The following is a 24738-nucleotide window of genomic DNA, read 5'->3' on the forward strand; positions in this document are numbered from 1 at the left end:
ACTGAAAAAAGAGGTAGATATGTAAATAATGTAAGTGTCTAAAGGGAAGACTGCCAACCAAGACACAATTTTCTACGTAGTAAATTACTTGTAAGTTATTTAAAAAAAAACTACACTTTTTAATTTTATAAATTTTCATGGCAATTATTTTGAAATTTTTACTATATTTTGTTGTTGCAGCGGCAATATTAGAACATTCTGTAATTTCAACTCTCTATCTATTACGGTTCACTGTACAGTCTAATGACAAACAAACAGACGGATGGACGGATACGGAGGCTTAGTAATAGGGTGCCGTTGGCACCTTCGGGTATTTTAACGTAACTCTGAAAAGAATCCAGATAACTTACACGAGGCAGGCAGATACGTATAAAAGAAAAAAATAAGTTCTTGAAAAACATATTTACCATTCGCTAGAATGTGGAATGGGAAGTAATTATAATGAAATCGCAGAAAAGACACAACCTCTTCCTGTGTATTCTTAAGCCTCCGAGCAAACGGGCCACCGACAGCAACCGGTGGCTGTCGCGTCCTATGGTACCGCACAAAATATGAAGGTGGCCAGTGGTTGCCACCTAGTGGTCGGTGGCCGCTACAATTTTTAACACTCTCCTGCTGAAAGTAGCGAGTGGCCGCTACCATTGGCGGTGGCGTGTCGCGGACACTGAGTCAAGAGTGGACACCACTCGCTAAACATGTGCGGCGATTCCATACAAAGCGTGTTAAAAATCATGTAAACAGCTTGTCGCCAGCCACCGGTGACTATGGTCGGTGGCCCGTTTGCACGCAGCTTAAGTTCACTAATGAGATGATTTTATTTTTGCTACGTACCTACCTACTTGTTATAAAAAAACTGCAATTTCCTTTGTTGTTTGGCTTGAAAGTTTGTTGAAATATTTCTTGTTTGCTTCTCTTTAATACTATTAACCTAAAGGAATTTTACTTCGATCTTTTAATCAATATGTTACAATGGAGTTTTAATGCAATATGGTCCATATTGCTTTAAAACAAAGATCGAAATAAAATTCCGACATCTTGAACAATCATCGTCATATTTTAACAAATTAACACAAAAGATTATTAAACTATACTTACGTATCACTCTATTAATGTAACCGCACTAAAATCCGTTACGTAGTTTCAAAGGTCTAAGCGTACACGGGCAGCGACTTTGTTTTATACAATGTAGAGAATAGAGATAACTGAGAAAACGTACAATATGATAAAATAGTCTTAAGCTATCGCACATAACCCTATCAGGTCCGCTCATTATGGGACCACCCATGGACCACCATATATTATTTGGCTAATAAAAGAAACACATCGTTCAGGATCACAAATGTCAAAAACTCAAAACCGGCAAAAGTTAGTAAATACCAATATACATCGATGCCATAAACAGAAGCTGAACGATATTGAAGAGGTTTGATTCAGCCAGGTCTATATCACAGTGATAACACATTCTCTTTCCACTAGCGAGCGCACTAAATTCCGAACGGCAGTTTCCAAACACTAATTGGCTTTTCGGATAGTGATTCAATTTCCATAGTAACGTACAATGGTTTAATCTAGTTATGCCATACGTAGGGTCAAAATCATTTTATGGTTCCGTACCTCAAGAGGAAAAACGGAACCCTTATAGGGTCACTTTGTTGTCTGTCTGTCTGTCCGTCGTCTGTCTATCTGTCTGTCCGTCTGTCCATCTGTCTGTCTCTTCATCTGTCCGTCTGTCAAGAAAACTTATAGGGTATTTCCTGTTGACCTAGAATCATAAAATTTGGCAGGTAGGTAGGTCTTATAGCACAAGTAAAGGAAAAAATCCGAAAACTGCGAATATGAAGTTACATCACAAAAAAATATTAAAATGTGTGTTAAAATTAAAAGTAAGATAACTTTACCAAATGGGGTATCATAATATGAAAGGGCTTTAGGTAGTTGTAAATTCTAAAACAGATTTTTATTTATTTTTATTCTTAGGTAATAGTTTTAGATTTATCGTGCAAAATGTCGGAAAAATACCCAAGTACGGAACCCTCGGTGTGCGAGTCAGACTCGCACTTGGCCAGTTTTTTTATTATAGCTAAGCCCAATCAAGCCTGAAACAAATGCATTGTATGACGCTATGAACAAATAAGACGGTAAATACCGAATGGAAATGAAATGTGTAATTCCATTGATTTAATTAAGATTAAGCCTATGCCTCTCAGTGCTCTCAGTTTATTCATAACGACTTAACGATCAATCTGGGAGGGACTCTTAAAACTGATTGAAGCCCTTGTTCAGTTGAAAGTAATCACGATTCAGTGCGAAAGGTTTATTATTTGCCCAAATATTTCTAATTGGATCTTGAAGCAAATCGATTACTTGGAAAGGGGTTGGAGTTGATTATTTAATAAGTACCTATCATCATTTCAATGTAGACGTCTTATTATTTCTTCTTCTTCTTTAATTTATGAGCTTTGCTGTAATCGGCTTAGCTGTTTCCTTCTTTGTATATTTATTTCAGTTACCTGATAAATGATATTTGTCAATGAATGGATTGAATGAACTCAAACTCGAAATCATTTATTAAATGTAGGGTAGGTATTACCTATTTACTATTTGTACACCTTTTGATGGTTAGAATTGTTAGATTTTGTAAGATGATATAGTGGAGATACGCAATTTATTACGTAAACTTCAAACTAAAACTACGAGGGTTCCAAATGCGCCCAGGTCTGTGAAGAGCCTACAACAAACTCAGCCGTTTTCCTGTCATCACTTCACAAAATCACTTAACTTATTATAACTATCAAAACTGCTATGCAACTCATTCCCAAGCTTTTTTTGATTTAAATAATCGTTTATACTTAGTATGATTTTTCAATAAGTTTACGTTTAACAATAACTTTGAACTTGTTGAGAGACATCTCCAATAAGTATCCTGGGAGCTTATTGTAATGTTCGATAAAGTTTACAGGTAAAGCTATCTAGATTTTTTCAATAGTGCGCGAATAATATGAGAAACTAGCTGATACCCGCGACTTCGTTCGCGTGGATGTAGGATTTTTAAAATTCCCATGGGAACTCTTTGATTTTCCGGGATAAAAAGTAGCCTATGTGCTAATCCAGGGTATAATTTATCTTCATTTTAAATTTTAGCCCAATCCGTCCAATAGTTTTTGCGTGAAGGAGTAACAAACAAACACACACATAATATACAAACTTTCTTCTTTATAATATTAGTGTGATGTGATGTCTTCGCGAGGTCGCTCGCTTAGTGTGGAACCTGAACCCTAATAAAATTGGCATTGTTAGCCGATGGTCACGGGTCACAGAATCACTAGATTTTAATAGCGTGTGAATTATTGGACATCATCCTATTCAGTTTCTATTATTATCTTTCTAGTTTCTAGCTATTGTTTCTAATTCGTTTCTATTAATCATGGTATAAATACACGTTCCTACCTACAGATTAATAACGCCAAAAATGTTAATTTACCGAATAAGTAAGTAGTTTGATCTAAATTCTAAATTTCATTTCATGCCTTATTCGAATTGACCAAAGAAAATCTGATGGTGTCATCCAAACGCACTTCCAAAAACGGTCACCCATTGATTTGGGTCAAAGTTGCTTAACAAACGCAATCGATTGGTGTGAGTTACACGTCTCTCTAGGTACGTACAATATAAATACAAATAATGCTTGCGTATATTTTATGTAAGTATAATAGTTTTTGATTTATCGTGCAAAATGTTGGAAAAATACCCGAGTACAGAACCCTCAGTGCGCGAGTCTGACTCGCACTTGACCGATTTTTTGGTCAAAACATATTTAACAATGTTATGAAAATCTGATACAAAAATTTATGGAAGAATTCAAAAAGATATCTCGTACCGTAATAAAATCCCTACGGTCTTGCAATGACCGAGTTTTATTAGTACCATAGGTAATCTCTGGGTGGGATCGATTGGGTCGGAAATAGAACTGGCGAAGCGCTTTGTGAAGTTTCTTTTCTGTCAGCAACTTTGTAGCAGTAAATAGTTGTCATTTTGTAACCTCGAGCTCGAGACGTATGTAGGTACCTATAAGTATAGATATGATGGACTTTGATTGTACTCCATTATAAGTAGGTATACTTTAATGGTATTTATTCAAACATTTCGTAGTCAAATTTTGTTGAATAGATTAAGTTAATAGGTAGGTACTTACACTTAGAAATTTTTTTTTAAAGTCTGAGCTTTTTTAATTTCGTAATTTTCACACTAAACTAAAATAAACTATACTCAATCGTACAATATTGAAAGTAGTCGAAAAATCACATATAATCTGCCTATCATTTCGCTGAAATGACAATTAAATATACGAACAAAGCAATCCAATAAAAAACTTTAAAAAAATCAAAATTATTCAAATCTGATTTGTTAAAAAACACAGATGCAAAAAGTTCCCTGATTTTCTGAAATCGTATTTGAGCTCGAAATCTATTTTGTTTTTTTTTGTCTGACGAAAAATTGCTATTGCACGCATTGTACGGATTTGACTGGAGTTCAGGCGCAGCATCTTTTTTGATAACAATTAGGAATTTAAGTATTTTGCTTAAACGATAAAGGAAAATATCTTGAGCAAATCTGCATTTCCAAGAGTTCTGAGAAGAGAAATGAGAAAAATCTGAAATATGAGGAGATGTAACCAGAGTAACCGACATAGCTCAACGGGTTGCGAAGTTGAAGTGGCAATGAGCAGGGCACATAGTTCGAAAAAACAAAAGACGTTGGGGTCCCAAGGTACTAGGTTTTGACAGAAGTAAGGTAATATCTAAGCATCGAGATCGTTGCTGGTAAGAAGGCTGTCTATGAAAATAAAAATTCATTCCTTTCTTTTTTGGAAATTCAGAGCGTTCCAGTAAGTATATTTCGATTCGTATTCGCAAATATAAATATCTGAATACATAATGGCGTCGCGCGTCGGGGTGAGAAACGGTTGAAACGAATGCAAATCCACTTATCTGGTAAACCCGAATCTAATTATTATACCGACGGATATTGACAATAGGCCATTTTCCTCGAAATCCTGTGTGGAGTCTTGTTTATAGCCAAAATGAAAATTGTAAGCAATTAGTGAATATGGTCATACCCTTCTCATTTTGAGATAAGACCCGTCCTCAGTAGTGAGCCGGCGATGAGTTGATCATGAGGATTATGGACGTGATGTATGTTATTAAATTAACGGATAATTAATTTAATAACTTACAACCCTGTCACTTCCATGGTCATTGTTTAACCTAGTAAGAATAACAATAATTAAAGCATTTATAATAAACGAAATTACTGTTAACTGAACAAGGGTTTAATGTATTCCAAGCTATAAACTCTGAGGGATTAGATTGCAAAGTTTTGCGAACTAAATTCGCTTGCTACCGAACTTCCCTAATCTTATTCAAATCAAGTACGTAGGAAATTTGTTTTATATTCCTTCGTTTATTTTATTTGCATAACAAGACAAAAAGGTCATCACTTAAAATAATATATTTTCTATTTTCCAATCATTCATTTTCATTACAAAGAGGGATCGTTTCATAACTCTGAATAAAAGCTTTGGATTATTGAATTCTGGTCATGTCCGTTTCGGATGCTTATATAAATATTATTATTCTACACGCGCACGACATATTATTTGCTTTATCGAAATACTAGTTGACTCGCCCCGGTTTCACATATTAGACTAGCCGATGCCCGCGACTTTGCCCGCGTGGATTTAGGTTTTTTGAAATCCCGTGGGAACTCTTTGATTTTCTGGGATAAAAAGTAGCCTATGTGCTAATCCAGGATATTATCTATCTCCATTCCAAATTTCAGCCAAATCCGTTCAGTAGTTTTTGCGTGAAGGAGTAACAAACATACACACACACACAAACATACAAACTTTCGTCTTTATAATATTAGAGTGAAGTGTGATATGAGGTCTAATATTATGAGACAATTATTAATAGAAGTTATAGATCATATAAACATAGAAGTAACATACAAGAGTTATAATATAAATTGGTCTTCCAACGCTGCCGGTCTTTTCACTGCGAGATTGCTTTCTAACACCCCGGGAATCGGGACCCCAAGGTCTATCGGTTTTTCGAACTATGTGCCGTGCCCATTACCACTTTGCAGCTTCGCAACCCGATAAAACTTCCGATAGTAAGTATAAGGTCTGAAATTATAATATTTCTCTGTTTATAACGATGTCTCATTTACATATTCAGCGGGCGTATACGTATCTATTTGACAACTTGTCGACATGTTGTTAGTGTACCTACTGTAGATTCGCACTGTTTTCTTGAATTCCCTTATTATGTAGGTTTAAGAGGATCGTCTAGTCCTAAATGTTCAAAAGCGATAACGTTTTTCTCCGCGTAAATATAGTCCAATTTTCATAACTTTTAAAAGTGTTGTAGATGTATGAAGAACTATTTTTACGTAAGTATGTTGTAATTATAAAGAAATATTTCTTTTGTTAAAAGTTACTTGCATCTAAATATCTTGCATTTTGACCTAAAATCTTTCTTGAGTATTTTTTTAATGTAACTAAACTAAAATACCTACAAAAAAAAAAGTACGAGCCTAGATTAAGCTGTACTGAATCTAATGAGATCAATGATTGTAAACGTTTGGGGGACAAAAACGTAATATTTCGAGAATTAATTGTAACTGGACTATGAAAAAAAAAAAAATTGGAAAATTTACAACTAGACTATCCTCTTAAGTGTCTAACAGTATTGCCAGCATAGAAATAGGTACCTACGTGAACTAGCGACATGTCCTATCTGATTTTTTTGAAGATTTCACTTTGTACTATTTTGTACTCTACAATGTACGCCACCTTTCAAAAAAAAACTAAATTAAAATCGGTTCATTCGTTTAGGAGCTACGATGCCACAGACAGATACACAGATACACACGTTAAACTTATAACACCCCTCTTTTTGGGTCGGAGGTTTAAAATGCTCTGAGTGAAGGATCATACTGACATCCATAAGAAAGTTCACAGATACTTATAATCAATTTACAGACAAATTGAAATTGAAATGAAATGAAATTAATTAATTTCATGTATTTAGGACAGCATGTGCCACTTATGACTAATATCATAAGTGGCACAACTGACTCTACTAGTGGTCTTGACTAATGTCGAGACTCGCGAATTGTAAATGTGGATAATCTTTAATATTTAAAAATGATAATATTTCTTATCACAGTTGTATGCTTGTATAATAATGATGTCTCATTTAATAAGCATACTTAAAGCACATAACTCCTATAGTATGCGGCGACAGGTCGAGATGGCAATTGGGGTGGGAACACCCTGCTCACCCGCACATCATCTGCGCTATCCCGCATTGTGGTAACGCGGAGTAACGTTGTGCGAGTGTGCGGGGTGTCTCCAACCCGATTGCCATTTCCACCTGTCGTGTACACTTATTTTTGAGAGCCTGTCCCGTACCTACCAATGCAATGTCGTTAGTTTGCACTTTGCAAAATTCGCTTGAACTCGCTCAGTATGTAGATTTGAGCATCTCCGGAGTGTTGCCAGCGTACGGAATACGAACTTTTAAGTGATGTTTTATTTTAGAGAGAAATAACTGAATTTTCCCAGTTTTCCATAAATGCAATTGGGTAGGTACCTCTTTTATATGATGCTGTAGATACATAATACAGTAATAAAATATTGACGCGCGCCGCATTAGGAAGTTTGGACATTATTTTAAGCGATTATTAGTACAAAAGATTAGTTTCACAGACCATAATCATCATGATCAACCCATTGCCGGCCTCTTAGAATGAGTAGTATGTAGGTAGCCAGCCTAGTGGCCTAGGTAGCCTGGCCAAATGCGAATTGGCAGACTTCAAACAAACCTTTAAGAACTCTCAGGCATGCAGGTTTCTCCTCACGGTGTTTTCCTTCACCGTTAAAGCACATTTACTAGTGTGGTTAAATAAAGTAAGTCATTTTAATTGCTTAAAACGCAACAAATTCCGAAAAGTTAGCGGTGCGTGGCAGGCATCGAACCCCGGATCCTCCGACTGGAAGGTTGACGTCTTAACCACAAGGCTAATAGGTTTTATTTCAGAGAGTTAATTTAGTACCCACTACACAAGATGTTTTAATTTTTACATAAAATCAGCTTGCGAACAAACGGCGTTAAGGAGGAGCAAAAATACTGCTTAACTTCGGACTCAATATTAGCCCAGTTTTAGACTGCTTTGCTTGAAAACGAGGTCAAGTTTGTGTTCAGTGATCGAGAACTTTGGACTCAATTTCAGTGCAGTTTTAGACCGTTTTGCTTGGAAATGAGTTCAGATTTGTATTCAGAAAAAGTTATTTTGGTCAGTATTACACCGTTTTGTTAGGCAACTCCTCATATCATTTGTATTAAGTACCTTATTTTAAGTTCTGTGGTTTCTAGATATAAAGTAAATAAAGAGTTCAGTGCGACTGAGGTGCCGTGCGAATAAACAAACCGCTCAAATGTTGTCAAAGCGGTTAATTTCTCTTTGAGCGCGCTAGTCAAAGGCTTGAAAAGATTTTCCGATCATGTCCGCTTTCCAAGAATTTCGGGATTGAATTATAATCAATTTGTTGAAATTTTCCCTTTGAAATTGAACAGGTACCGTAATTGTTAGTAGGTAAGGTATAAATAAAGGAAAAGGTCAAAAAAGGTTTATGTGGAAAAAGGTAAGTATGATACCTCTATAGTGGAACCTACGTTCTATTTATATTTACTTACGGTTTATTTCATAGTGGGTATGTACTATAATAGTAGATACTATCACACGTCAGAAATTCATTTCGTGAAACCTAACATACGCGCAGTGTCAAATAAATATTATAAATTATAATACAATTTGATATTATTGTTTTTTTAATGAAATGATGCCGACAACTTCACCCGCGTGTGAGAAAATCTCTTTAATATTCTGGGGCAAAAAGTAGCCTCTGTCCTTCCGCGATATCCATCTTAGACCACATCATCACTTTCCATCTGGTGTGATTGTGGTCAAGCGCTTACCAATAGTGAATAAAAAAAAATAAAAAAATTTCGCGCAAAATTCGTCAAAATTGTCTCTAATCTCAGCGGTTTAAGCCATACGTTGATAGATGAATCAGTCAGTCAGGGCAGGTATTTTTATACGAGTAATATGTACCTATCCATAGAAGATTCCATGCTACTAGTCAGATTTCTTACGTGACTCGCCGGCTCGAGTGTAATTTTCCAGCACTATAACTACTAATTCATTGTTACCTATTTCATTACCTAGTTAATAAGAAAACAAATGAAAACAAAACCTCATAGAAATATTACATTTATTTTAAAAGTTGAAGTGTGTACAATTACATTATGGCACTTCGTTACGACCAATGTAAAATACCTTAAACACTAAGGCTGAGCTATAGAGCGCACTTAGACTTTGCACAGACATAAAACACAGTTAAAACGAGACAGCGTTATACCGCTGGCATGAATATATCTCGTTTTAACTGAAACTTAAGTCAAAGAAAAGTTAAAGTGCGCACTATAGATTTCAACCTAAGATTGCCTACATAAATATTGATAAAATAGACAACTATAACAGAAATCAGAATACTGATGGATACAAAACACTTATTTATTGTTAAACAACATCACATCTTACAAATATTTGTAGATTTTGTTCCTAGTAAGTCCTACCTATACTTATATTTTATTTAATGCTTCAATCCTTTTTTTTTATTAGAACTTCAATTGCTAACTTGAAAACAGTGTAAGTTTTCGAGTCCGACGTGATAAATTAACGTTAGCTAGTTGAAAAGTTAATCTAGAGCCTCTGGCACTGATGCGGAAGTATTTAAAATATTAATTTGAGGGAACTTTCCCTTGCTCTCCTCAACTCGCTTTATACTTAAACGTAGTTTGGTTTCTATTTGAATACTATAACTAACCAATTAAAGATAATGAAATGTAAACACGTTCAAAAAACTAACATATCTATGTCTGTGGTTTTCCAGATTTCCGTGAAAATATCTACTTTTAAAGTTACATGAATTCCAAGATTTGGTACTTTTTCATATTTTTACCTAGTTGAATTCTATGCGGCTACCAATTCGTTACGTACCGTATACAGACTAACGTTAAGTTAAAAGAGACAAATTTTACGTATAAATAAATTACAGATTTAACGTACAAATAAGTTCCCTACTGCTATTTATTTTACCAAGTCGTGCAGAAAATACAGCGCGTTTCATTACAGATTCAAGACGTTGACACCACGTCTAGTAGGTACAAATGCTTCAACAAAAATCTGATACAAACGTCCATAAATAATAATTTAATTTAATCCAAGTTATGATTGACTGCGATACCACCTAAAGAAAGTGTACCATACAGTCTGATTGGAAGGGCAACTTATTAAACTCCCAAAGGAATATTTTAATTTCCCCTAAACAGTGCCTACAGAGCGTCCTATTGGAACGCTAAATCGCTTGGCAGTACGGTTTAACCAGCCGCAGTCAAACCTATCAGACCAGAACTGAGCCAATTTAGAAATTACGATCGATTCGAAACCAAGACCTCTACTTATTAGGTCACAACGAATTCGACGGCAGGTAATTAATCAACACACCCGTTGGACACTGTCATGTAGCCGCCAGGTGACTCAATCATCGGCGATTGTTATCTTCTATGATTTAAATGGGTGAACCCACTGTCGACTAATCGTAATATTTTCAGCCGCTGAGAAACTGACTAGTCGTCAATAGGGAATAACTCTAATAGTTCTAAGATACTCCATCAATGCGGCCGACAGCTCTGCAGGCGTTGCAACAATACTTTTTGAATGGTGGTACGATGCAGTTCCTCTCGAGCTGTTCTCTGGTGAAGAACTCGCAGTATTGGGTGGCATCGGTTGCAGGACAGTCGGCACGTGGTCGGTAAGGGCATCGACGGAGACGGCAGCGGCGCCGGCGTTCTCGAGGCTTGGTGCCGCAGAGGGCCTCGTTGGATGCCGGACAAACTAGAGGCCGATAGGATACCCCTCGACCGCAAGTTGTTGAACACTGGTAATAGAAAGTAGAGATCAGATTGGTTGGTTAGTATCACAACTTATAATTAACTTTTTTTTCGAGGAATCCGTCCTTGACTTCATGTGTACTCTTGGCTGTATAATATTATGTATTACGTACCTATTTATAATTTTGCCAATTCCTCATTTTACATCATATTATCACAACTCACAAGGTTAAGTCATCGTACAGCGCAATTTGTTAGAGATGGTGTTTGGGTAATTTATTTGAGTTCAATGCGCCTCTTGCCAATAAACCGGATAGGCTATTTGGTTGTAGAGCTGCTTCTTATCTGACTCAGAAAGCGGGTAAAGAACTGGTGAGACACTTCGCCTTGTCATTTCAAAATGATGTGAATGTTGTAGGTACTTTACCTGAGTCCAAGGCATCTCTTGCCAGTAAACTGGACACGATATTCGGTTGCAGGGCTGCTTCTTCTCTGGTTCAGAGGGCGGGCAGAGTGCTGGCGAGACACTCCGCCTTATCATTTCCCTTCGTGTAGTTAAGCTGCAAGGAAAAGAGATGAAATTAGATGATCAGTAAAGTAGGTGCTGTCCGACCTCTATGTACTTATTACGCACTAGACGGGTCATTGTGAACGAAAATTTTTGCAAGCTGCAACTCGCTTTTGCTTATAACTTGATGACCAGTCTTAAACCTATTTTTACAGTTTCACAAAACACGATGTTTGTTTGGAATGACCATGGAATGACCATCTATTGCGTAGTGACAGAGTGAACTAGAGTGAGGGAACTGTCGGTTTGGTCCTGAATCGACCATATATCAAATATTAGGTTATAGTGACGTGAAATCATAGAAAAGTAAGAAGACCTGCGTCAAATGTACTAACATTTGACGCCTGCCAGTGACAAGCTCCTTGGAGCAGTGGTAAGTGCCGTGGCCCTATAGTGGGAGGCCCCGGGTTCGATTCCCGGACGGGGTTCAGAATTTTATAATTAAATTTCTGGTTTGGTTTGGTGGGAGTCTTCGGCCGGGGCTAGTTAGTAGTTACTACCCTACCGGCAAAGCCGTACCGCCAAGCAATTTAGCGTTCCGGTACGATGCCGCGTAGACACCGAAGGGCACCAACCCATTGGTTTCAACGCGGCATCGTACCGATTTAATAAAACTGCCATAGCCTTTTCAAGTTAGCCCGTTTCCATCTTAGATTGCATCGTCACTTACCACCAGGTGAGATTGCAGTCAAGGGCTTGTATCTGAATAATAGATAAAAAAAGATCTAGATCACAAGCAGTAAGATTGACTCCTTATGAGATACCAAAGCGATCCTGCGAAGAAAATAAAGTAGATAATAAATAGTACGTTTATTTGTTTAAAGCAGACGTCGACTTTCACAGCCAGCTGACTTGATGGATCCTATGGGCGTGTTATTGGAAATCGCGTTCTGTATTTACTTACACAAGTAGGTATAGTCGAGCAAGTAAGGACACTCACACATGAACGACTTTTGGTGAAAATTGTAAATTTCTTTAATGGGTAAAAACTTCAAGGTCACGTCATCGCGACCTGTAAAAACTAAGCTAAATATGCTAATGGTATTGATTTACAAATAATTATAATTAACTAATTTATGATAATATAATTAACATGAAAATTGTCAATTTTTATGCTATTTGTATGATAAGCAAGTGTTTCACTACGATCTTACAATGATGAGATGATGCGGTCTGACTGAAGCGAACTTAGAGCGCAAGCAGCTGGGTCTAGAAACTTAAGAATTTGTTTCGTATGTAGGTTCTCTCCTTAGAGACATTATTAAGCCCTATAATGTACCTACCGAAGAAAGGATTTTGGAAAATTTCAAAGGGATCCAGTGGAAGGCTTCGGCCGTGGCTAGTTACCACCCTACTGGCAAATGCGTGCCGCCAAGCGATTTAGAGTTTCGTTACGATATCTTATAGCGACCGATAAGAGTGTTGAATAAAACTGTCATACCCCTTCCAAGTTAGCCCGCGTCCATCTTAGATTACTCAATCAGTAATCGTAATCATTTACAACCAGATGAGTTCACAGTCAAGGGCTAACTTCTAGACAAAGTCGCGGGAATCAGCCAGTCCTAAAATATAGAGCAACGGTTAAATCGCCCGTGTCCCGTCTGACCGCAAATGGTGATATGAAATATGAATACAAAATTAATTAACCCTGAGGGATTTATCATTCATGAATTATTCAAATGTATGAAACACGCGTTATTTGTAACAAAAAGATAATAATTAATATGTAATGATAATGCACATATAATTTTGGTTGCAGTAGGTATCTAGTTTACACTACCGACCTACCTACGTCACTTTTTTACCGATTTCAAAAAAGGAGGAGGTTTTTCGGTGCGTTGTTTTTGTTACTAGGTTCGTACAAGCAAATTATTATGTAACTAGAAGATGCCCGCGGCTTCGCCCGCGTGGATTTCGGTTTTTTAAAATCCCGTGGGAACTCTTTGATTTTCCGGGATAAAAAGTAGCCTATGTGCTAATTCAGGATATTATCTATCTCCATTCCTAATTTCAGCCAAATCCATTCAGTAGTTATTGCGTGAAAGAGTAACAAACATACACACACATACACACACACACACACACACATACAAACTTTTGCCTTTATAATATTAGTGTGATTTAATGATGCCAACGACTTCGTCCACGTATATTTATAATGGTTTTTAAAATCCCCGCGGGAACGCTTTGATTTTCTGTAATAAAAAATTGCTATGTACTAATTCAGGGGATAAGCTATTCAGCCAAATCGATTCACTTATTGTGGCTTGAAGAAATCCAAACATTCTCATAGACCTTAATTAGTCGAGAGATGAAATTTTCAGTGTGTATTTCTATCGCTAAGGTGTGATTACTAACATCACATTCTTTCTACTTGTAATTACCTATTGCACCGCAAATAAAATACGGAGAATTCAATCCAGATAAGAAGGATAAACCGATTAACCTTCTTCCTATTTCTTCCAAGCTACGCGTGATTGGCGAAGTAAATTGTTCTGTGTCGGCAAAACAAAAAGCCAATTTACTGTCTATAGGTATGTATGCCGTAACAGTCTAACAAGTCGTAAGTAATCAAAATAATTAAAAGATTGCCCTGCCAAAAATGAACTAAAAAGCAAAACTTTTCACATTTGAAAAAAATAGTTACATGGTGCCATACATCTTTAAAAAAAATTATAGGCAGTGTGACTCGGATGCTTTAGTATAAGGATTCTAAAGATATACCATATATCAAAATCATGATAGAACAAACACAGAAAAAGGAGTAGACCAAAATTTTAAAATTAAGTACTTAATGAATTATTCAGATTTTTGTATAAATTAGCTAAATCCGGTCACGCTTTGCTGAGGCGTAATATTGAAGTAAATTATTCCCTTTCCAGAGGGAACTTCACTATAAAAATATATGAAACACTCATAAGAAACATGTAAAAATTTCAGGTAAATCTATCGAATATACTTAATTAATTATCTACTTAATATTATAAAATATGTGAAAGTGTGTGTGTTTGTCAGTCTGTCTGCTGGTTTTTCAAAGCCGATTTTGATGAAATTTGGCACAAAGTTAGCTTACGTCCCGGGGTCAGATATAGGCAACTTTTATCCCGGAAAAGCATAGAGTTCCCACGGGATTCTTAATACACCTATACGTGGATGAAGTCGTGGGCATCATCTAGTTTTTATATACAAAAAAGTGAAGATAAATTCATTAGATTAAGGTCGTAAATGTGTGGGCTGCCTAAATACAAAGTAAAGCTGATTTGCTTATCTATGTAAATTCAAAAAGTCTCTGTACCTTTCGAATTCGTATGCGAATGCCGCATTCGTATTCGCATGGTTGATCGGAGTCTATAGAAAAAAGATTGACTAAACAACTAGAAATTGAAATGAAATATCGAAATATGAACTCATGTATTTTTGCCTTCGGCTTCGCCCGCGTCACTTTTTAACTAGATCCCTTAAGAGCTTTAAAGCCATCCTAAAGGATAATAGCCTAAACAATAAAGATAAAAAAAACTAGTTAGTAGTATCATTGAGCGTAAAGCTTCAAAAGCTCAATGGCCAAGGAGCCGATTCGTATCCGAAAGATTGACGTTTCAAATCTCACCCGTTGCACTTATTCTCGTCCTGGCACAGCATAAGTTTTAGGCATAGTTGGAGTGGGGTTTTTGAAAAAAGTATCAGGGCAGAAAAAACTCATAATTGGGAAACTGTAGAAATGAACATTAGAGCAATGTAATCTATTGAAACGAAACAAAATAAGCACGTATAATAGAGGAACATGTTCGAGGCTCTAAAGTCTAAACAATCATGGTTTTACAATATCTATAATCTGTATACATACCTACCTACATTATACAGTGTTCATTTTCCAAGTATTCGCGAAAGATTTCAAATTCCGTAATAAAGCTATTCGAACAAAAGCCCTTTACACGAGTAAAACTAACAAGTACATACTTGTAACTCAAAAGAAGGCTTTATTATCTAGTTACTACAATAAGGGCTTGGCCAAAAAACAAGCGGCGGCATTGACACGGTACGACCGCACGTCTGTCGCGGCTCCGAGCTCATAGAACATTTAATTGAGTTTTGAGATTCTCTTGTATTCATGAATCACTAGTAGGTATAGATATTAGATTTGATCTAGGCTAAACGAGTTTCGTTATACTACGCCCCAACAGCAGCTCTACCTCTACTAATACAAAGAACGTTGAACCTGCGATTGCCAACCTGTTTTTAAAGTGATAATTTTGGCACTGATAGCAGCAGTGAGCTTCATATTGTAAACGTACTCTTACACTTTCAATTCCCGGTATGCTCGATCGTGTGGCAGACATATTTATGTCAATTTCAGGGCTCGCCACCCAGGCGAAGTTACAACTGCAACAAAGCACGACCATCGCGCGTCACTGCTGCCGCTGCGCTTCATGTACGACCAGGGCTTGAAAGCTCTTCACAAAGCAAAAGTATGATAAAATGCAGCTCTAAATAATACCCACCTGATGTTAGCTGGAACACAGAACAGCTGTCTCTCCTGCACACCCTTCTCCCCGCAGGTGGCGCTGCACTCCTCCCACTCGCCGGTCGCCCAAGCGAAATTGCAACTGCGGAACAATACGCAGTTTTTAATATCTTTATTTTTTGTATGAACTGTGAACCTCACCCACTTTTAAAAGCACGAACGAAATTCAAACTGCAAACTATTATGCACTAGCCGATGCCCGCGACTTTGTCCGCGTGGATTTAGGTTTTTGAAATCCCGTGGGAACTCTTTTATTTTCCGGGATAAATAATAGCCTATGTGGCTATGTGCTAATCCAGGATATTATCTATCTCCACTCCAAATTTCAGCCAAATCCGTCGAGTAGTTTTTGCGTGAAGGAGTAACAAACATACACACACACACACACACACACACAACACACACACACACACACACACACACACACACACACACATACAAACTTTCGACTTTATAATATTAGTGTGATGTGATGTCGCACATTTCACCGCACGCTTCATTTTCACTAGATCAAAGTGCGACGTTGCGGCATGCTACAGGGCTGTGTGTTAGATTAGATGTTATGTTAGATTATGCTCGTAGCTTTAGTTTTAAGTTTACGTAACTAATTATCACCACTTATATCAAATTACAAATCTAACAATTCTGATCATCAAAATGAGTACAATAGAACCTACTTTGAATACATGATTTGAGTTTTGAGTTTGTATGATAAAAAAAGTAATTTAAAGTATAAACAAGAATCGTAAGGCTGTCGTTCCGTAATAATTTATTCAAATTTCATATAAAATGTTGTCTCATCATAAAATAGATTAGGTACCGCATGAATGAAGAACTTATTCGTAGCGGACTTCAAACAAACGCAGTTTGGTTTTCATTTCAATATTAATCAATCAATACCACACGTTGCGTTGTGAAAACAAATCTGTGTCAGATTTCCGTAAAAAAGCATAGTTTCAAAGTCACAACGGCTCAAAGAGTATGTAAATCTTGTAATATAAGTTTGTATGAAAAACACTGGAAGTGCGCTACGGAATAACTACATTTCTATTTTGTAGCATGTCGCATTGTCGCTTGTTGTTGCTCCGGCGTATAGCAATCTTAGGGGATCCGTCTAACTGGAATTACATTTTGTGTCATTAGGAAATGTTAAACGTGGATTTAATTTAACGTTGACTGCATGACAACATGAGTCCGTCGTCCATCACATCAAACGCACCAATAAAATGTGGATGTCGTCATCTCTTGCCACATTCATTTGTCGAGCGTGGCACGTACAGATGACGCCATTTGCATATTTGTACACTACTAATATGTGTTAGCAGCATAGCAGAAACTCAGACGAGCATTCCAATAACTTCCGTAAAACATCGTTGGCCGCAACGGTGCGTGATATTCCGGATGAATGCGGACCAGCCCACACCCACGCACCATGGGAAGAATATCCACGACGCACTACCACGGGCAGACTGCAGACGCGTCTTCGATATTGTGCCTAGTCAGAGCCGTCTCGTAAACTATGTCTATCTCCAAAATACAAGTTATCTTACCAAAGCATCCAACTGACTGCACATTGCAGTAAAGGGCTAACTTGTTATTTAAAAAAAAAATTGTGAGTTTTGCTAGTATCCTGAAACGAAGTTTCGAATCAAATTGTACTGTGCAGTTATAAAATGTCGACTACTGCACCAGCTGACTGTTGACGTCCGATCGTTTGCTGATACGAAAAACTCGTAATAAAAAATTGTACTTATTCAACAATAACCAATTTTCAAACCACGAATAAACAGCACAAATAATTCATTGTTCGCATGAATAGATGTTTCTCATTTTCCGCTTGCGGTTATATTCTGAAGTTTTGAAAGTAATCCTGCTGATCCGACAGATTCGGTATTCGTACTTAGGTAAACGTAGGTAGGTATTTATAGAGGTTCGCGGGTTTAAAATTGGTTGAAAATTTATGAAATTGTTTCGAGCTCTTCGCGATGTGTCTGATGTCTTATCATTAAATTCCGTTTTTCGTATTATAAAATTGATAAGCGTTAAAGCATAAAATTGATGGCACATATCGATCAGTAGGTAGATATACTGCGTAATGGGTATGCTATATGTACTAGCTGATGTCCGCGACTTCGTCCGCGTGGATTTAGCTTTTTAAAAATTCCGTGGTAACTTTTATTTTCCGGCATACAAAAATCACGTCAGTCCGTTGCTTTTACGGCATTATTATGTAGATAGCTGACCCGGCGAGCTTTGCTCAGGTGGAAACTCTTTCTAAGAAGAAAGTCGTCTGTCTACCTTATAGGAAAAACCAATACAAGGTGTAAACAGGGTGCTAGCAAAAACTTAGCGTTTTATACTACCTAAACATAGTCTAATGCCAATAATAATTTGCCTTATCTTGTAGTTTTTCTGATTGTAATTTTCAAACCCGCAATGCATAACGATCGAAACGGAGGTCAATGCTCCATCTGCGACGCGGCATTGACTCCGAGTGGCTTATTTACGTAACTTTCGTTGACATCTAGCGTCAGTCAGATGTTTTATTTGTAGTATTGAACTTTTAAAAAATACAATTTTTTTATTCATTTTTTGCGTTTTTTTTGTGGCACCTTATCAGTAGTCATCGGTACTATCACCGGTCTTCATTTTTGCTAGCGTTCTAGTTACACCTTGCATGAAAAATCTAAAAGTTCACGTCAGCGGTTTGAACTGTACGTCGATGATATTATTCAAAATTCAAAATGTTTTTTTTATTATGTCAGTTAGTTACCTGTAGGTATTGCATCGCTCGTAGCGGGGCGGTCCGCAATACTGGCCGCGCGGGCAGCGCGGGCGAATCGCGCGGATGCCGCCGCCGCACGACACCGAGCATGGTCCGCGCTCACTCGACCACCTTCAATTAAAGAAATATGTGAAAAGACAGAAAGCTTTGGAAAATACCAGATCTAAATCATGGAAAATAAAAACGAGCGAAGCGAGCTCGATTTTTTCTAAAATGCTACAGAAATAATCCAATGGACTCATTGCTTTTTGACTCTAATATTCCCGCGAACCTCCAACTTCAAATTGGCTCTTTTTTATTGAACAAAATATTTATTGTGTTTAATATGTGTTGAATCAGCAAATAAATCTTATTCTATTCTATTCTATAATGCAATTTTACCGAAAGAATACTAAATGCTCCCTAGATACGAAGCTCGGGGCAGATCGTCCTCCTCATCTCAACAATTTAATAACCAAACTTATTATTTCCTGTGTTCCACCCCAGTCTAGCCCGTTGTACTGAGTATTTATTATAGGCATTTAATTGGGGAAACGATCTTTAAGAAAAAAATATTCTTATAATATTCTAATCCAAATTTCTCAGTAAACGTAATTTGAGGAAGGGCGGCACTAATACCTTTGAAATTCAGACTGAACGTAAATAAGATTGCCTTATTTCATAATATGAGATAGGGATGATAAAACTGGAAAATGTTGAGGAAGATGCTGTACGGTTTTTTTTTTACCTCCAACAGAAAAAGAGGTGCTCGTATGTAGCGATTTTGATGCCAATTTGTTTGCCTGTGTGTCTGTATATTGTAGCACTCAACTACTGAATAGGAATATTAAGTAATAATCAAACAAAATGCAAGCGCGGGAGTAAAAAGAAAAAATAAAAATAGTTTCTAGATGAAACAAAAGCAGGTAAGTAATTATAATGGAAGGGATATCAATCAGCTTGAAGATATACGATAAATTCATTACGAAATCTCTTATTTAAGCTTTATAAGTGGCTTCCGTATGTTCATTCTTAAACAGACACTAGGAAATGTATGTCTGTCTATCCACCCTGACTAAACAGTAATATACAAATTCCATTTAAGGTAGTAGGTAGCAGATTCCATTTCGACACACGTTTCTGAGTGTACACCCTTGGATGGCTATTTTAGGGCGGAAAAACGGAATAAGCCTATTAAGTCTATTAACTTTTAGTATATTTAACTCCGGTCTAACATACATACATTGATATAGGAGAAATATAATTATAAGATTATAATACAGAAGGACCGCTTGCACAGTGTTCCATATTGATAATTCAAAGTAAGCTTTCTGTCCCGTAAAGCTTTTCCTCAGCGGGCAGTCTGAAAATGAAGACGCGTACCAAGATAAATATCTTGGAGCAAAATATAACAGTATAATTTAGGTTTGTATCCATTAAAAGGACCTTCTGATGCTTGGGGCGCATAGTTTTTTTATGTAAACAATATTAACCAAGCCAGTATTTTTTTCTATTTACTGACTAGCGCTTGGCTGCAATCAGATTTCCTGGAAAACGATGATGCAACCTAAGATGCCTTCACTCTTGAACATATCTGCGTTCAAAGAGATGAAAAAAAAATCATTATAAACTGACATTTTAATTAATCAGTAGCCACTGAAAAAGCTTGGAAAAATTACAAAGAGACTGCACAGTAAAGACATTTTCACGTACAAGTTCATGTATTTTTCCCGTAATATTATGAATACAGTCGTAGAATATATATTTCCTTCTTTACGTTTTGCGCACGTTGAGGCTCTAATGTGTTTTACTGTATCGATGATGCGTCGAAGGATGATGATGCCTCACAAATGCATACTAATAGTATAAATACGGAATGTGTTTCTCTATCTGTTCCATTCTTACGTCCCATCTGTTTAACTCAAGTTGATGAAAAGCGTAGGTAAATATAACTTGCATCCCAGACAAGGATGACAAAGGCCACTTCTTATTCCCGGAGATCAAATAGTTCTAACAGGATTTTCAAATATCCATCCGTTTTTAACCCCCGACCCAAAAAGAGGGGTGTTATAAGTTTGACGTGTGTATCTGTGTATCTGTGTGTCTGTGTATCTGTGTATCTGTGTATCTGTGTATCTGTGTATCTGTCTGTGGCATCGTAGCGCCTAAACGAATGAACCGATTTTAATTTACTTTTTTTTGTTTGAAAGGTGGCTTGATCGAGAGTGTTCTTAGCTATAATCCAAAAAAATTGGTTCAGCCGTTTAAAAGTTATCAGCTATTTTCTAGTTTTCTTGTAGAAAAGAAGGTTAGATAACCCTTAGGTTCATAATATTCAAGTGTCAATTGACAAATGTCAAGCTGTCAAGATGGACGTTGCCTAGATATACATAATTATTTATTTGAAAATGATTTGTCGGGGGTGTTGAAAATTTTTAATTTACACTTGTACCAATTTTATTGAGTATAGAGACAGCTTGCATTACGAAAACAGACAGGCTTCTTTTTTCCCGGAAAATCAAAGAGTTATTTTTCAGGAAAAGGAATTTTCAAAAGCCATCCGTTTTGACGTTTGGTACAGAGATAGCTTCCATCCCGTAGACGGACATAGACTACTTTTGATTTCGGAAAATCAGAATTCCCTCGGACGCGGACGAAATTGCAAGCATCATCAGTCGACTTGCCTAGTAGCCTACATGACGAGTGTGCCAACAGTCAACAAGTAGGCATGTGCTTATAGTAATATATTATATAAACAGGATTTGTATGTAGTAGTACCTAGTAGTAGTTTTAGTATGGTGGTCCATTTACAAACCGTATACGATTAGTTAGGGATTGCGGTTGAATTCAGTCACATGGGCTGCTGTTGTTAGGGTATGTGGAGATTAATACTAATTGCCTCTAATTCTCATAATTGATTACGGTCAAACCACACGTGCCTATTTAAACATGAGTATATTATGATGTATTTAGGACAGCTCCCGTGATATAATTAGGATTGTCAATATGGTATGGTATAGGTACGTACTTTTGTTCTCTGTTTATTTAGGTAAAATTATCACATAGTAGCTAACAAAGTTTGATGGCAATGTATGACTTTAAAACAATGTTTTAGGTATTATCTCTCGTAGTATGTTCCTACCTACCAGGTACTTCCTATCGTGTGCAATAAGTTCCTATAAGTAAACTACAGACCTATGCGCAAAATTAAACTTTAAATTCTGTCAATAATCTCTTAAAAAATATCATCTCAAATAGTCAATAATCTTTTAAAAAATATAAGAAAGATATGCTATAAGATTATATTATAGATTGATAGAAATGTAACATTGCGATAATTTTTTGTACTTCTGGTGGCGTATTATTGTTTATTATAAAGAGAACTAACTGCTCGTGACCACCTTAAACACTCAACAAGTGGAAGTGGAACCCGAAATTGAATTTTACATTTTATTTAGGTCATAAAACCAATATAACTTTATTTTGGTCAATAATGAAATGGAAACTGTACCTCTACCAATCTACTACTATTTCACTTTAACCGTTTGACGTCAGAAATGATGGGACGAGGTAGGAGGGGGTGGACAAAAAGGTCAGACAGAAGAAAGGGCGATGTGGCCCAAAGCTTTTAAAACGCTTCGCGTCTGCAAATTATTTAATATTTTAAGCTGGATCAGGGTACACAAACTTAAAACAGAATATATTATCATTTTTTAAGTAAATGTCCTTAATCAATCCTTCAAAGTGCAGACTAAGAGAAAATGTGACGGCACTGAAGCCAGACAATCGTTTATCGCGCAGACGATTTACAATAATTAAGTTTCTCGGTGCCTAAAAGTTGACTGACTTCAATAAGAAAAGTTTTAACTGTATAAACTTACCTATAAGTGTATAGACATACCTAATGTAGAGGAAAAAAACGATTTCTTTGTGCCGTAAGATGAGTGTATACGGAGCATACTTCATACCAACGAAGTCTTATTGTCATTTAAATATTAAACTTATCAAACTCATATTATGTAAACAAGCTCAACAAATTAATGATTCTGTGGTTTTAGATTTCGGTACAAATGTGTAAATTCAAAGTTACAAGGTTTCTACAAACCTTTGACTGAGAAATGAGAATGCACTCCTTTTAATTATAATTAATTAACCTTAGCATGATCACAGAATAAGGATTAAGGAAACATAGAACTCCGACGCCTTGATCTCTTGGTAACGACAACCTTTCAACATAGGTCCCTAACTAGATAAGTCAGTTATACAAACCTTTGAGTGGGAAAGGAGAATGCTGCAGTCCTCTTAATTAATTAATTAACCTTAGTATGATCAGATCACAGTATAAGGAAACACAGAAGTGCGGCGCCTTAGGTACTTAATTAACAACGAGTACATAGGCCAGTTCGGATAGCTCCTTCGCCCGCACTTACCTCACGATTGATCTGTCTTTTCAGACCTTTGTAATAGCAATAATACTATCACTCTGTGGTATGATTACAGCATTAGGTACCTGTATTCCATAGGTCTGGTGCGGCCGGCGGGCGTCGTGTAGTTGACCGATACTTCGACCGCTGCCGTCTCGTCGGGCGGTATTGAGCGTTCAGGGACAGCCTGCGAATCAAATACCTTATAATACTTAAATTTTACTGCACAAAACAACTTTTTAAAGAAAATTCACAAAGGTAAAATATTAACATTAAGTATCATATATATAAAATATTAACAGTAGTTCATCATTATCATCCCATCGCCGGCCAATACTGAGATCGGGTCTCCTCAGAATGAGAACAGTTAGGCCGCCCACCAGGCAGGTGACATGCAAATTGGCAATCACACCTTTTGATAAAATTATGAACTCATAGGCATGAAGGTTTCCTCACGATGTTTTCCTCCACCGTTAAAGCTAGTTATATTTTGTTTAGTTAAATACTAAGCAACTAAATATTACTAATAGTAAGCTGAATTCTTATCGACTAGGCTTTCGACTTCCTTGGTTAGTAGGGGTGAGGAAGCAAATAAGTTCATAGGGTAGGATTTGATTCCTACGATTTCCATCTATCCTCTAATTCGTTGAGTTTCATACTTGAGGCTTCAAAGAAATTACCTCACATTTCATTCTTGATTTCATCATATTACTCCTACGGATTGTTGTGTGATTTTTTGTATTCACCGGACAAAAACGTCACATCTCGGTATGAAAGAACATAAAAGGAGCGCCGGTGGAGCGAGGTCCTAATTAACTTCAGTCGAGTTGAAAATGACCGTGAATAATTAACTAACTGCCCGAATAATTCGGACCCTGCAACCCTCATCGGCGAATGCTACGCTCCGTTTCACGTCACATAGTTCGTTCGCTTTTGTATTCGAATCATATATTTTAGTTCAAGGCCTCTAACCTTGAACCTGGACATTGGTTTATTCACTATAGGCACAATCAATAGCCTATAACAGTCCACTGCACGACTAAAGGCCTCTCCCAAGGGGAGGATTTTCCCATAATCACCACGCTGGGTAGACGGGTTGGTGATCGCAGGGGATGGTAGTAATAGCACAGAGGACGCTGCTGCCCGTTCTCCGTTATATTCCCTTAGTCGCTTCGTACGACACCCTCGAGAAGAGGTGTTGTGTTGATAACTGTGTTCTGATCTGCCGTCACCACACGGCAAATAAATAAATAAATATAGGCACAAGCTTGACCACAATCACACCAGTTGGAAATTGATGATGTGGCCTAAGATGGACGGGTTTGTCTAGATTTAGAAGATACCTATTCACTCTTGTGTTGAAGATACATTAGGTGAATTATTCTGAGAGCGCAGTACAAAAAACATTCAGAATATTGTTGCGGCTACCGATGGATTGTATG

At 37.0% G+C, this 24738-nt stretch overlaps 1 protein-coding gene across 2 annotated transcripts in view; it reads right to left on the bottom strand.

Moving 5' to 3' along the window:
• Positions 1–9320: 9320 nt before the first annotated feature.
• LOC123867433 (A disintegrin and metalloproteinase with thrombospondin motifs 3-like) overlaps positions 9321–24738 on the bottom strand; it is a 48588-nt gene continuing 33170 nt past the window's right edge. The window contains exons 13-18 of one of the 2 annotated variants that reach the window (XR_006796419.1): positions 23383–23483; positions 18882–19004; positions 16086–16190; positions 11446–11578; positions 9561–11065; positions 9321–9410 (exon numbers count right to left, since the gene is read on the bottom strand). Coding sequence is in view for 1 of the 2 variants with exons in the window: in XM_045909465.1 (XP_045765421.1) it covers positions 10787–11065; positions 11446–11578; positions 16086–16190; positions 18882–19004; positions 23383–23483 (741 nt within the window). In the remaining variant the exon portion in view is untranslated. Of the gene's footprint in view, positions 11066–11445; positions 11579–16085; positions 16191–18881; positions 19005–23382; positions 23484–24738 lie in introns of both variants that reach the window. The other variant, XM_045909465.1, reaches the window with a different exon arrangement.

The sequence above is a fragment of the Maniola jurtina genome, chromosome 8 (assembly GCF_905333055.1).
Source record: "Maniola jurtina chromosome 8, ilManJurt1.1, whole genome shotgun sequence".
Taxonomy (NCBI): Eukaryota; Metazoa; Arthropoda; class Insecta; order Lepidoptera; family Nymphalidae; genus Maniola; species Maniola jurtina.